At 42.9% G+C, this 13,685-nt stretch overlaps 2 protein-coding genes across 6 annotated transcripts in view; one reads left to right on the forward strand and one right to left on the reverse strand.

The window, feature by feature from the left end:
- Positions 1–2,602, reverse strand: part of prorsd1 (prolyl-tRNA synthetase domain containing 1) — a 17,131-nt gene extending 14,529 nt beyond the window's left edge. Inside the window, exons 1-5 of one of the 4 annotated variants that reach the window (XM_015049252.1) lie at positions 2,437–2,574; positions 858–983; positions 701–790; positions 401–623; positions 157–254 (exon numbers count right to left, since the gene is read on the reverse strand). In XM_015049252.1, coding sequence (XP_014904738.1) covers positions 411–623; positions 701–790; positions 858–983; positions 2,437–2,517 — 510 coding nt within the window. In that variant the 5' untranslated portion in view covers positions 2,518–2,574 and the 3' untranslated portion in view covers positions 157–254; positions 401–410. Of the gene's footprint in view, positions 1–156; positions 624–700; positions 791–857; positions 984–2,436 lie in introns of those variants that run through there. The other 3 variants (XM_015049251.1, XM_015049250.1, XM_015049249.1) reach the window with 3 other exon arrangements.
- Positions 2,603–4,549: 1,947 nt separating this feature from the next.
- Positions 4,550–13,685, forward strand: part of LOC106957775 (melanopsin-A-like) — a 17,963-nt gene continuing 8,827 nt past the window's right edge. The window contains exons 1-3 of one of the 2 annotated variants that reach the window (XM_015049241.1): positions 4,550–4,723; positions 10,133–10,275; positions 13,169–13,302. In XM_015049241.1, coding sequence (XP_014904727.1) covers positions 10,139–10,275; positions 13,169–13,302 — 271 coding nt within the window. In that variant the 5' untranslated portion in view covers positions 4,550–4,723; positions 10,133–10,138. Of the gene's footprint in view, positions 4,724–6,667; positions 7,045–10,132; positions 10,276–13,168; positions 13,303–13,685 lie in introns of those variants that run through there. The other variant, XM_015049240.1, reaches the window with a different exon arrangement.

Below are 13,685 nucleotides of genomic sequence, written 5' to 3' on the forward strand. Positions count from 1 at the left end.
CATGAATATTGGTCGGGACATGTCCCTACCGTCCCTACCCAAACCTACGCCCATGGTTCTAGTAGAACTTGGACCGGGTTCTGGACCCGATGGAGGAATCTTCCATCAGGCATTTTGCTTCAGTTTGGGTTTTAATCAGGTTCTGCGGACGGATCGTCTTTGTGGACGGGTTTTAATAAAAACTGGACGTTTATCTGTGAGCTTGTTGACAACCAGAGACAGAATGAGGCCGAAGACAGAACCAGAACCAGAACCTGGAGGTCCAAGTCGGGTTTCTGGACTTCAGGCTTAAGTTTTTAGAACCAAACTAAAACCATCAGGAGTTGTGTTACAAAGTTCTGCTTCCTCCAACTCCGAACCTGAAGCTCAGGACAGAAAGACAGAAAGACCACTCCAGAACCGGGTGGTTGCTAGTCGAAGCTCTCCAGGACGGGCTCGTGACCCGTCTCCCTGAGGAAGCGCAGCAGGTCCTGCGGCCGCAGCCCCATAGTGGCGCTGTTGGTCATTGGGTGGAAGTAGACCAGCTGATGGCCGCCGTCCAGCAGGTCCCGGTCCAGAACCAGCCGCACGCTCCGGTCCGAGTCGAACAGCAGCGCCAGCGCCGAGGCGCAGCCTTGACCCACCTGGCGGGAGAGGAAGACGTTATCCAACATGGAGTCCGCTCCGACCCACCAGAACCGCCATCAGAACCCGGACCTACCTTGAGTTTCTCCATCATGGCGGCCTCGTCGGCGAAGCGCAGGTTGCCGCTGCCGACGCCGAGCTTCTTGGCCAGATCGTTCAGGTTCACCTGCAGACGGACAGACAGAGAGGTCAGACTGGGCCAATCAGAGGTCGGGAGGCGGAGTCAGCCTCACCTGGCGGTCGTGGCGAGCCGACACCAGCCACAGGCCTTTCTTCTTCTTGTCCTTCAGGAAGAGGTTCTTGGTGACGGCGCCGCTCACGTCCTGCAGGTGAGGCATCATCTCCTCCACGGTGAACACCTGCAGCGACGAAGAGGAGGACGACGAAGAGTTACCTGGAGGAAGAGTCACTATACCTGTTCTAGGAGTGAAACTCCTGATCCAGGTTTTCCTTCTGACCCTTTAACAACTTCACGACTTTCAGGATGGGAGGAAACCTGAACTAGAGGCGATCAAACCTCCAGCTTCATTAAATCAACCCCAAAATTACATCAGAAACAAAAATTAATATGAGCTGCTGCTCATAAACTTATTCAGAAATTATCAGCAATAATCTGAGTTATTCAGCCTCTTATAAGACCGGCTAAATTCTCTCATTTCATTTTCCAAAGTCATGTTTTTATCAAGTCATTAATTCATTTAGAAATGTCACAGCTTCAAACTAAATGTTTAATAAACAAGCTAAATTAAATATTTAGCTTCGAATTAAATATTAGTTAGCATAAATGACTGAAATATTTAGTTTGGTAATTAAATGTTTAGCTTTCAACTAAATATTACTTAGCTTTGACAAACTGAATATACCAAACTACAAAGACATATTTATTTAGCAAATACCATAATATAACATTCAGCCAAATATTAGTTAACATCTTCAAACTAAATAATTACCTTGCTAAATACATATTTACCTTGAAATTGTGACATTTATGAATGAATTAAGATCATAGTAAAATTAACACCAGTTTTCCCTCCTATGGAGGCTGAATATCTCAAATTAATGCTGTTGTTATAAACGGAACCAGGTCCAGTTCGCAGAGCTGATCCTGCAGCTTCAACACATGCGGGTCGGTACCGGGCCTCTGCAGCGCTGGATGACCTGCTGGACCCAGCTGCGTGTTGGACTCTAGGAAATCAAGAAGCAGGATAATGGGGTGTGTTATGATGTGGCGCCCTCTCCTGGCCCAGATGGATCAGCGCTACTAAAACGAGTCAGTCATGAAAACTGAAAGTTTCTGAAAAGTTCAGAAAAATAATTTATGTTATTATATTTAGCACATAAAACCTGGTCATTTAGCAGCGATTCAGCAGAAATCACAATGAAGTTAATAAATCTGACATTAAAAAAATGATTCCGTTCGAAAACCTGCAGATTATTGGATTAAAGACGTTTTGCAGCAGAATGCATCCCAGAATAACCTCCCAGCACATGACTGAAGGTGATCCAGATCTGATGAAAGGTTCGGCTGATGAACCGAACCCAGTGGGTCACTCTGTATGTGTTCATGTGGAGAAGCAGAAACTTCATCTGAACTGGAACTGAAGCACAGGAAGGTCCGTGATGCTGAAAGGTGGCGCCGAATTACAGAGCGAGTCAGAGGGCATCGAAATATGAAATTATTATTACCGTCAACTGTTCAAAACGTTCAAATAAGGAGGATTTAGTTTAAAAGACAGAAACGGGACTGGGATTCAACAGGTTCCATCTGCAGGTTCCATCTACAGCCTGAACAGAACCGGTTCCGGTTCTTACCGGAGGATGCTCCACGCAGCTGGTCTGGATGTCCAGCTTCCGCAGGAAGTCCTGCAGCTCGGCCCGCAGGTCTTCACTCATTCTGGGTTCTTGTTCCGATCAATGAGGACCGACTGGATCGGACCCAGAGGCCTCTTCTTCTTCCTCTGTAGCTCTGAAACGCTGCACCGCTGCCCCCTGCCGGCGGCTGCAGGTAACACATGGAGCCTCCGCCTGACTGGAGTTATGAAACGGAACCATTAAGCCTGAACTCTGACCCAGTTCGGCTCCTGAAACCATCAGTCTGATGAACATTATGAAACTGCAGAGATTCAGGTCATGTTCTACAAACTCACCTTGACCAGAACCAGAAACCCAACAGAACCGGGACAAGGAACAGACAAGATCCAAACTAGACCCAGGAGGAACCAGAACCAGAACCTCCAGAGCAGAGAGAGGAACGGGCAGGCGCCTCGGTCCGGACTCCAGGAAACGAGAAAAATCTTTTATTGTCCCAAAATGGGGAAAATTCTCCACAACAGCAGCAAAGAGACAAAAAGCAAACAGAGAATAAAACCAGTAAAAAAGAATAAAATAAAAACATGAGGGGGACATTTCTTACATTTCTCAAAAATGATTAGAAATCCAAAATGTTTTTAATAAACCTGCATCTGAACTGACCACCTGCAGCTGCTCTCTCATCAACATTTAAACTATTAATTATTATTTTCCCAGTCCCTCCACAAGCTTCTCTCCCAGTAAAACCAGTATTAATGGAACCACAGAGTTTAGATTTTATTTAAAGTTTTGATATTTAACGTCCAACTTTATGATTTCTGGGTTTATTTATCTAGAAATCTGCCGCATTAATAAGATTGGATTAATTAGATTAAGACTGATCATTTCGGAGATCATTTTTTCAGATTTTATTTATGATTTCAAACCAAAACAAACATTTTTATTGAAAAGTAAACTCGTTCCTCGGTGGAGGAACATCTGGATCCTCTGGATGTTTTTACAGATGTTCGTCGTCGTGGCGTCCTGATCTGCCACCAGCAGGAGGGACGGGGTTCTGATCGGTTCTGATCCAACATCGGGAACACAGCTGGCTGCCCGACCAGTGAAGCTTCGAGCTCCACCAAACAGAACCAGAACCTGCAGAAACGGACCAGAACCTTCAGGGGAACCCCAGAGGGTTTTCTGCTGCGTTCAGGTAAAAACAGATCTTTAGGTTTGCTGTGGCGGCGCCGGGGCGAAACACGACCCACACGGAGGCTCAGGCGGCGGCCGCAGGTTCGAGTCCCGGCCTGGCCGCATGTCTCCCCCCGCTGTCATTACCCTGTTTGCTGTCGGACTACTTCCACATAAAGGCCACCAACACTGTAAAAATAGATAATTATTTTCTCCTTTAGTTCTGATTAATTTTTCCTCCTTTATGTTGAGATTCATTTTGATCTCCTGAATGTTTTATTGTCACATTTTGACAGTTTTTCCTCTGTATTTATCACATTAGTTTTTCTCTCCAGATTAAATTTATGATTCGATGAATTGCTGATAAAAATTGAAAAACTATTAGATTTAAGAACAGATTCCTTGCAGCGCGGTGAGAGCATATGCGGCCTGACCTTTGGACATCACCTTTATGCTGATGATGTGCTGGTAATGGCTCAGCCTGAAACATCCACACCCTCCCTCATTGAGACACCAAGAAATTCAGTGACATTTCAGGTTATAAAATCAATTTCAACTAATCAGAGGTTATGCCTTTAGGTATCTTGAAACAAAAACCCCAGACTGCCTCTCCTTCCCCTTTCAGTGGCTCCTAGAGCGTTTTGTGTATTTAGGGATCCAGATCACATCCGCTTTTGATCAGATGTATAAAAGTAATTTCACCCCCTGTCTGAGCGTGTTCGATTGGACCTGGAGATATGGAGGACTTATCTTGGCTCGGCCTGTTGCCCTTCTGAAAATGTTTCCAGAAGGGCAACACATGTCTGATTGGTTCACCTTTCTCACCTGTTGTCCAGGTTAGAGCGCGGAGGGGCGGGGCCAGAGGAAAAAGGGGGCGGGGCTCCAGAGAGAGAGAGAGAGAGAGAGAGAGAGAGAGAGAGAGAGCGGTGGATAGCAGTCCTCCTCCTCCTCTTCCTCCTCCGCCGCTGCCGCTGCTGGCCTCCCGCGGATCCAGCTCCTCCTGCGGACTCCACGCGCTCCGGACACTCTGGCGCTGTCCACGGTTCCCGCGTGGAGCGAGCCAGGCTCGGCTCAGCGGATCCACGATCTGCACCTCCACGGAGTGGCCGGACCCACGGTGAGCAAGTTCACTGGGATCAGAGGAGAGGAGAGAGGAGGGGAGATGATGGAAGAGAGTTATATCAGGTTTAGATCAGGTTTAGATCAGGTTTAGATCAGGTTTAGATCATGCCAGGCTGCAGGTTTTGATCAGATGAAATGATTTGATTCACTCTGACATCAGAGATCAGGAACTGAAGATCAGATTGAATTTATTTAAATGAGGAAATCTTCCTTTAATGATTATTGAAGGCAGGAGATCAGGAGGTTCAGATGTTTAGTTTCATCTTCTTTCTTTATTTTTTTCAAGTTTATTTTTGTTTTAAATTGAGACTAAAGATAAGGGCAACAGAATAAAAACATAGTTAGCAATGGTACATCTTCTTTCTAATCACCTGGATTAGAACTTTAATCTATTGAACTGGACCAGTAGAACTGGACCTGCTCATTCAGTTGATTCACCTATATTCAGAGTTTTTGGTTCTCAGGTTCTCTGTCTCTGTGGGTTTCCTCCTCTTGTTGCTCAGTGGGTCCAGTTTGGGTTCACCTTGTTGCTCCAGAACCTGCAGAACTCCGGGTTCAGGCTGTCCTCTCCAACCGCTGCTCTCTTATTGACATTTGTTCTCAGAACATCAGTCGATGCGTTGCTGAAGCTCAGTGATTGCTGCTCCACAGCTTCCTGCCAACTTTCCACTGCCTGGCTGCTGGTTCTGGTTCTGTTCTGATTATTTGGACCATCAGGTCTGAATGTGAACTTTATCAATAATTCTGTTTAAAAGGATAAACATTCAGCCTGTCTTTAGGTCACGACTTGTAACAGAACATCGGTGCTGATTCAGGTCCTGAATTTCCTGATGAGGGCTAAATGGGCAGCTGCCCAGGGTGGTGTTAGACACGGGCGTCTGAGAAATAGAAAGTAAAACATATCTTATCTCGGTTGTTTCTGAATGTTTTGTTAGTATTTGTATACATGTGCAGCAGAGGAGTGGGTCCTGCTGAGTACCTGGACATTAGGGTGATTGCCTCAGGGCGGCAGGAAGAGGGGCGCCATATCTGCAGCCTCCACTGATTGTGACAGAAAAGATTTAACTGTAGACACGTCACCACGGTGACCCTTGACTTGCAGAACAACATGGTTCTTCTTGCTTAGTTATATTCCATATAAATGATGTAACTAGTTCTCACCACTAGCTAAAAAGTTAGCTGTGGAAAGCTAAAAGGAAAGTTGTATTTCCTTTTAATTCATGTAAAGCACTTTGAATTGTCTTGTTGCTGAAAATGTGCTATATGAATAAAATTACCTTACCTTACCTGTGCTAATGCTAATGCGCTAATCACAAACATTACTTCTGCTGGCATAAAAGTGCTACAACAACATGGCATGGAGTGGAAGTTAATGCTAATGCGCTAAACTTAACCACGTTGATACCCACCAAGTGTCACAAGGAGAACGTGAAGAGAGGAAATGGAACTGCTGCGTAAACACATTTCAAAATAAGAGCATCAATATAAACCTCTAACTACTTAAAGAGTAATTAAACACAGATGTCAGACTTTATTCAACTGAAAACTTTCTAATCAACTGAGTAAATTAGCGCTTTAGAAATTATGCTGAAAAATTAACTTAGAGGAAACTAAGTATGCTAAATGTGTATAAAGTTATAAAAACGCTAAGCGAAAAATTAGCTCCACTATTAGCAAATTAACTGTTAGCACCATTAGCGAATATTAAATTGTTCAGGTTGGAGCAGATATTTATGAGAGTCATCAGTAAACATCCTGCTCCCTGCAGACGCTTGTGGTCCGGTCCAACATGACCAGAACTGAACCGGTTCTGACTCAGAGAGGTTCTTAGTTTGACAATCCTCAGGCAGAACAGAGCAATTTATCTGGACCAGAACTCTGTAGAGTTTTTGAATAAATAAAATGGAATCAATAAATTCTCTGCTGGCATCTGGAAAACATTTCAAAAATCTCAAAACTGTTGAGTCACAATTTGTTACCTAGCAACCCCGAGCCAAGTCCAGCCCCTCACCTGGCAACCAGGTGGAGCTCCGCCCACCTCCTTCCTGACGCTAAGCTATCGTCGCAATGACGGCCGGAGAAGGAAAATGTTGTTTTATCGGCTGTAGTGCAGATTCCAGTTATTTTCTCCCAGTTACGGAGAATAGAGCCGCGTCGCTTCATTTCAAGCAGAGACATTTGTTTGCATTTTGCGATGTTGCCAAAGAAAGTTGTAGTTTAGCAGCTGAGTTCAGGAAGGATGAAAAGTATCAACGTGGTAGGATTTACCGGGATACTGGTACTGAAGCTTCTGTGCTTCGCTAATCTGCGGATGATGTAAGTTTATAATGGTCTGTTGAGTGGTTTTGTTGTTCATTTGTTGAACATTATTTGTCAGTTAGCATAAGCTAACGCTGAATGCTAGCCCGTGCTAGTCCCATTTCTGACGTCACGTTACTCACAAATATCTACTGTCGAGTTAAACTGTTTGTTTGTGAAAACATGTCGGACACCTGGACATTACCGACACTTTTTTTTAAATTATTTTTTATTGTTTTACATATTGAGAGAAGTGCTTCTTCTCTAACCTCGTAAATTTTGAAAACCGTTTTTTTTTTTTTAATTATTGTGCTAAATGTAATGAACATGTTTTGTTTAGGCCATTTAGACCTTAAAGCCTGGACTTCCTGCTTCACTTCAGGCATCGTTTCTAAAATGGCCGCCTGTAATAATTTGCTGATATTTGATGCAGCTCCAGTTGTTCACATCAGAGCTGCTTTAATCATCCGGTGCTCGGGTTCTGGTTCTGGTTCTGCCCACATTCCTTCATGGCTGCAGCTTATTTCAGGGTCGCTGTGTCAGCAGCAGTGAGGCGTGAAGGGTCTGGGCTTTTCTTTTATTCCTCACCAGTTAAACCAGTTGAACCAGTTAAACGTTCTGAACTGGACTTTATCTGTAATAAAACAGCCTGATTGAGGCTGACCTTCCAGCGTTGTGCCAGTAGGAGGCGCCATTGTGGCTGCTGACCCAGAGAAGAGAAGCAGGCGGTTCCGACCCGTTGGACCTGCCGGTCCTCCTTCTATGGAGCTGTTTGAGCTCCTCCGAGTCGCTCACATTCCTGCAGCCTCAGCGGCGCGTTAACCCACCGGGTCGGCTGCGGCACCGGACTGGGAGGTCTCCGTGGAAACAGGAAGATTAGTCACGGTTTACTGCAGAACCCTCTGATCAGCCGCCGAGGTCCTAGTTAAAGGAAACATGTTGATTTTCATTTTACAATCCAGATCTGAAAAGTGTGGAGTGCATCTGCTTCCAGTCTGGGTCCAGAACTCTGTAGAACCTCCTCCAGTACAGAGAGGTGTGTTCTGATTGGCCAGCAGTTTGTTGCCATGTTTTACAGAAAGGTGGATATTTTCCTTCAACTGGTCGACTTCCTGTATCTGGGTTTTATCTCCGTTTGTCCGACTTGGTGAGGAATTCTGAACATTTTTATGATTCTTACCTAAATAACTCCAAAGATGGATGAAAACTCATCATCTGCAGACAGGTGGCGATCTCTGTGAAAACAAAATGGAGGATGCAGAAAGATGGTGGAGAAAACACTTTAGTGTTTCTGTTTGTTGTTCAGACCGGAGTAGATCATGAGGATCCTCTGCTCACCGATCGAAGCAGGAATCGTTTTAAATCAAATCTTCTCCCCAAAGATCTGATTCAAATGTCAGACGGTAAAATGTTCCCTCAGCAGCGAGGAAGTAGAAGCTGCTAATGTGTGCTAGCACTAGCTAACCTGTTCAACTGACAGATGTTGTATTCTAGTGCTTGGCGCCCCTTTCTGATAGCGCCCTGGGCAGCTGCTCATGAAGCCCATTTCAGAACCTGTTCAGATGTGTAAAATGTTTCCCATGTGGCTGTTCCGGTGAGCAGAACCTCCAGAACCAGCCGGTGCAGAGGGGTTCTGCCTCAGAGGTAATGATGCAACAATCAGACGAGTCGGGAGGAATTCAGCTCCAAGGTCTGCAGCGATGATTCACCTCCAGAGCGGCCGCTTCATTCAGCCGCTTCGTCCAATCCTGACTCCAGTCCGAAGAAAACATCTGGAAAATGTTTAAGAACATTTAAAAACATCGGAAAACGTCTGAAACTGTCGGAAAACGTTGCGCTCCCTGCTGGTCGAGCTCCTCTGTCTCTCTAGCATTCTGGCTGCTGTGTCGCTCTGCGTCTCGCTGACCTTTGACCTTCTGTCCAGCAGTCAGGACGGATTAGGAAACCTCTGGGCAAAGACAGGAGAGGGCCCGACCCGCTGAGACGGGAACATCCAGAACAGAACCGGGTCGGAGCGGGATGTTTGACCCAAACAGAACCAAACAATCTGATTATTGAAAATAATGTAATTTATTACTTTAAAACTGTAAGTATTTGAAATGAAAACCGACTCTAATCCTAATCTGACCTCTCAGATTAGACCAGATTTAAATCCAAATTTAAAACAAAACAAACATTAAAAACTCTTCTTAGTTTTGGATCAGCAGAAGTTTTCACGCCTCTACAGAAAACCTGACGACTTTATTTGATCAGTTAAAGTTTAGTTTTGAAATTCCAGAATAACCATTTATTCACCTGATGTGACGTCAGAAGGATGGACTGAACCTGACAGCTGGTCCTGAGGCGGGACAGGAGGAAGATTATGGTGAGGAAGACGATGCTGTCGCCGCATGTCGAGCCTCGCCACTGGTTGCTAGGATACCAAGGTTACAGGCTCTGCCTTGATTTATTGGACGTTTACTGCGATGCATTCAGGGCCTGCGTGTAAATCTGATGTCTGACTGACTGGAGGACCGACTGCAGCACCTGAGAGGCCGAGGATGAGGAGGACATCTTCATCAGTTGATCAGCTAATCAATGTTTTTCTTAATTGTTTTGACAAGCAGAGACGTATGTAAACTTCTGACCCGGCGTTGGTTAACGAGGACAGGTCTGGTGGGGCAGACATGAGCAGAAGAGTGCAGAGCTGATCAATCTGATGATCAGATCTCATCCATCAGTAATTAACTCCGACTGCTGAAGGTCAATCAGCTCCTGATGAGGTCAGCAGACATCAGAGGGAAACAGACGGAGATTAGAACCATCTGCAAATCAGAAGGAAAATTAATCTCACAGCAGATTCCTCAGAGTAACGATCAGATCTGTTCAGCAGGAAGTTTACCAACTGAAAAAAACTAAACTTCGACTGACAGCCTGAAGGTTTCAGCTAGATGAAGCTAGCTGTAACGCTGTGTTTCTACTCCAGGTGGCGATGTAGCCTCAGCTAGCTGTAACGCCGTGTTTCTCCTCCAGGTGGCGATGTAGCCTCAGCTAGCTGTAACGCCGTGTTTCTCCTCCAGGTGGCGATGTAGCCTCAGCTAGCTGTAACGCCGTGTTTCTCCTCCAGGTGGCGATGCTGGCTCCGCCCCCCCAGCCGTTCCCCACTGTGGACGTCCCTGACCACGCCCACTACACCATCGGCTCCGTCATCCTGGCCATCGGCGTCACGGGCGTGGTCGGGAACTTCCTGGTGATCTACGCCTTCAGCAGGTAGAGAGAACATTTCCTGCGACCAAATATGGCCAAATCTGTCCAGTGGTTAATGAAGGCCGTCAAAACGTTGTTACATTTTAATTTAAATGTTTGTGATCACCTGCTTGGTTTAATAAACTAATAATTTCATAATTACATTACAAAACAGGAAGCTGGATGTTTTTTCTTTGTTCTACAAAGGTAGTATAGATAAAGAATTTAGCATTTGCCACAACTTTATTTTTTTACTTACCTATTAAATTAAGAAAAAAAAATTAATAATCTTCCTGAATCCAATTGGCTGAGCGACTTTTTTTGTTTCACATTTTGAAATTATTTAATTTAAACTAAATTTGGAGGATTTTTTTCACAAAAAAAAAAAGAAGAGCTTAGATCTGAAGGAATTTATTTGTGAAAATTAAAAGGAGTAATTTTTCTCACAACAGAAAAATTCCTCAAGAAAAAGCCCAGATATCAGAGATGTGTTGCAAGGGCGTAGATCCATCTCATTCCTGGGGGGAACCATAAACAGGAACATTTCTTAAGACCAGTTTTGGGGGCGGGGTTGGCAAAGTTACAGTGAAATGTAACGTAAAATGTTTAAAGAGTTTTTAAACCACATTCAAGCTGCAGGACCAAAAATGGCTAGTGATGCACATCAAACGTGTTTTTCTCAGTAAGCTTCCTATTGAGAAATTAAACTAAAATTTAAATGTTGCTTCTATGCGAGTTTTGTTCATTCTGACTGATCTGATCTCTGCTACACCTTTGCAAAAATGTAAGGTTCTAAATAAAAAAAAAGCTTTAATGAGTAACTATTAAAATTCCCCATAAACATTGATTTATTGAAATGGCTCCCAATACAAGTTATGGCCTATTTAAATTATAACTTGTTAAGCTGCTTTATTTTTAAGCCTTTTTTAAATTATGGCATGTCCTGGATGACTGAGAACAAATAAGCAGATATAAATGAATATCTGGGAAGTATCATAACTTAAACATAACATTTAAAGCACCAAGGTTTATATAGAAAAATATTCAGATTTTATTTTGTGGTTTTAAAGGCTCTATATTGAAGACAAAGAAATAAAGGCATAACTTTGTTTTTTTTTTCTATCTGTTCTCGGCTCCCACTCTGAGCTGGTCCACCTGCTCAGCCCCTCCCTCCCGTTTCAATCTCTAATTAACTAAAACTTAAAGAGTTAAATATGAATGAGATGTTTGCTACCTTTGACAAAAAAGCTTAAGTTTATGAAAGCAGTGTAGCAGTTTAGCTAATGAGGTAGCTCATCACGATTCAGCCAAAGTAAGAAAATGACGAACTGCAGTCTGATTTTTATTGTTAATGTGTTTATTCTTATTGAGTAGTAAAAGGTGTTGCATGTTTTTTAAATATTTTATATTTTTAAATGTTTTATGTTTGTGCTGCGGAGCCACAGCTAACAGCTAGCTCCTCTCTGCAGTGGCTCTAATTCAGCGCTGTTGTTGCTGCGCCTACACTTTGGACTGAACCATTGTTCTAATAATGGTGGGGGGGACCTAAAAAAATTATTTTTTTCTGAGATAAATGGCAGATTTAGTTCGTTTTTTGTTTCTTTTGCCTTTTCATATTGAGATTATTTAAATGCAAACGTTTCTTTAATGATTTGTTTTGGGGGGACAATTCTAGACTTTTCCAAGACTTTGGAAACCCCAAACCTCCCTGGGATTTACGCCTATGTGTGTTGATGAACAGGTGTTTGTTCTGTTAAGGAGTCACCTCCGTTTATCGACCCAGCCCATCCATCTCTCCTCAGCGAACATCTTTGTTTTTAAGGAGCGATTCGATCGGCGAATTCGATCCGTCCTCCTTGGAAGTCCGGCCGGTTTCTGACGTCCGCTTCATCGATCCGACGTTTATTTAGAGGAAAACCAGCAGATTTAATTCTGATGGTTCTGATCCAGAATCCTTTCATCAGATCCACGAACCGAGTTCATCCTGAAATTAAAATAGAAACCCAGAAACAAACTGAAAACCTGAAATATTCACATTAATACTGTTACATTTACATCTTTAAAGTTAAAAAAATGATGAAAAGAGTTAAAATAAATGTATCTAAATATAAAAATTGATCAGATCTGCTGTTATTGATCTGGTTTGATTTGTGTCTTTTTTTTTTATCTTCAAGGAAATATTTTATTTTTGCAGATAAACTTTTAAAACTGATTTGGCAGAAATCCTGAATTTAACCTGGAACTACGGGGCTAAATCAACACCAAAAATGTTACAGCATACCTGGGAAAAAATAATAACTTAAGGAAAAAATATCAAGTTTTGATCTTAAAAATAAAAATGTATATTTATTTTATCCAATCTGTAAAGTTTACATTATTTTTGTTGTAAATACATTTCTGTAGTTTTCTCAGTTCAACATCAAACCTCTGTATTCAGTTTTAACATTAATTTTAATCTATTTCTTGAAATGATAAACATTTCAGGATTTCTGGCCCAGATTTGGTCAAAACATTTAAATTCAGCCAAAAATCTGCTGAAAATATGAAGAAGTTCAGATGATTGACTGAGAACGTCCATTAAAAACAAACTGTTAAAAACCAAATTATTCAAACCAAATGAAACATGAAATATTTTCAAAACCTTTTAAATCTGTAAATATTTCCCTAAAAGCATAGACGCGCCCCCTGCTGGCATAAATGTGCATTAATATGATGCAAGAAAAGTTTTTTTTTCATTTATTTATGTATTTCTTTATAGTTCTATTAGTTTTTATTTATATATGCATTTGTTTTTTTTTGTTTTTTGTTTAAAATTTTAATTAATTTTATTTGTGTAAATGTGGTTAATTTATTTTGTTAATTTTGTATTGCATTTTCGTATTATTGTTTATTTACTTTATTTCTGTGCTTCCTGCAGGAGCCGCAGCCTGCGCACGCCGGCCAACATGTTCATCATCAACCTGGCCGTCACCGACCTGCTGATGTGCCTCACCCAGTCGCCCGTCTTCTTCACCACCAGCATGAACAAGAGGTGGATCTTTGGAGAGAAAGGTAACCATGGCAAACAAGGGAGGGGCCCTTCATCCAACACCAGGGGGCGCTACAGAGTGGTGGAGTTTATGTCTCATAAATGACTGGATCATTTTTTCAGTAATTTCAAAAGATTTTAGCAGTTTCTGGATTCTCAATTTTCTGCCAGATATTTGTCATTTGGTCGCCATGGTTACAGAACTGACTGCTGAACATGGCGCCGGTTAGAGAGCAGTTACAGAGGCAGAACACCAGGGGGCGACAAACTAGAAGCGCTTCCCCTGACTGGTTCCTCGCTGCTTCCTCGCTGCTTCCTCACTGCTTCCTCACTGCTTCCTCACTGGTTCCTCACTGCTTCCTCACTGGTTCCTCACTGGTTCCTCACTGCTTCCTCACTGGTTCCT

The sequence above is a fragment of the Poecilia latipinna genome, unplaced genomic scaffold (assembly GCF_001443285.1).
Source record: "Poecilia latipinna isolate Pla-1442-1.1 unplaced genomic scaffold, P_latipinna-1.0 Scaffold936, whole genome shotgun sequence".
Taxonomy (NCBI): Eukaryota; Metazoa; Chordata; class Actinopteri; order Cyprinodontiformes; family Poeciliidae; genus Poecilia; species Poecilia latipinna.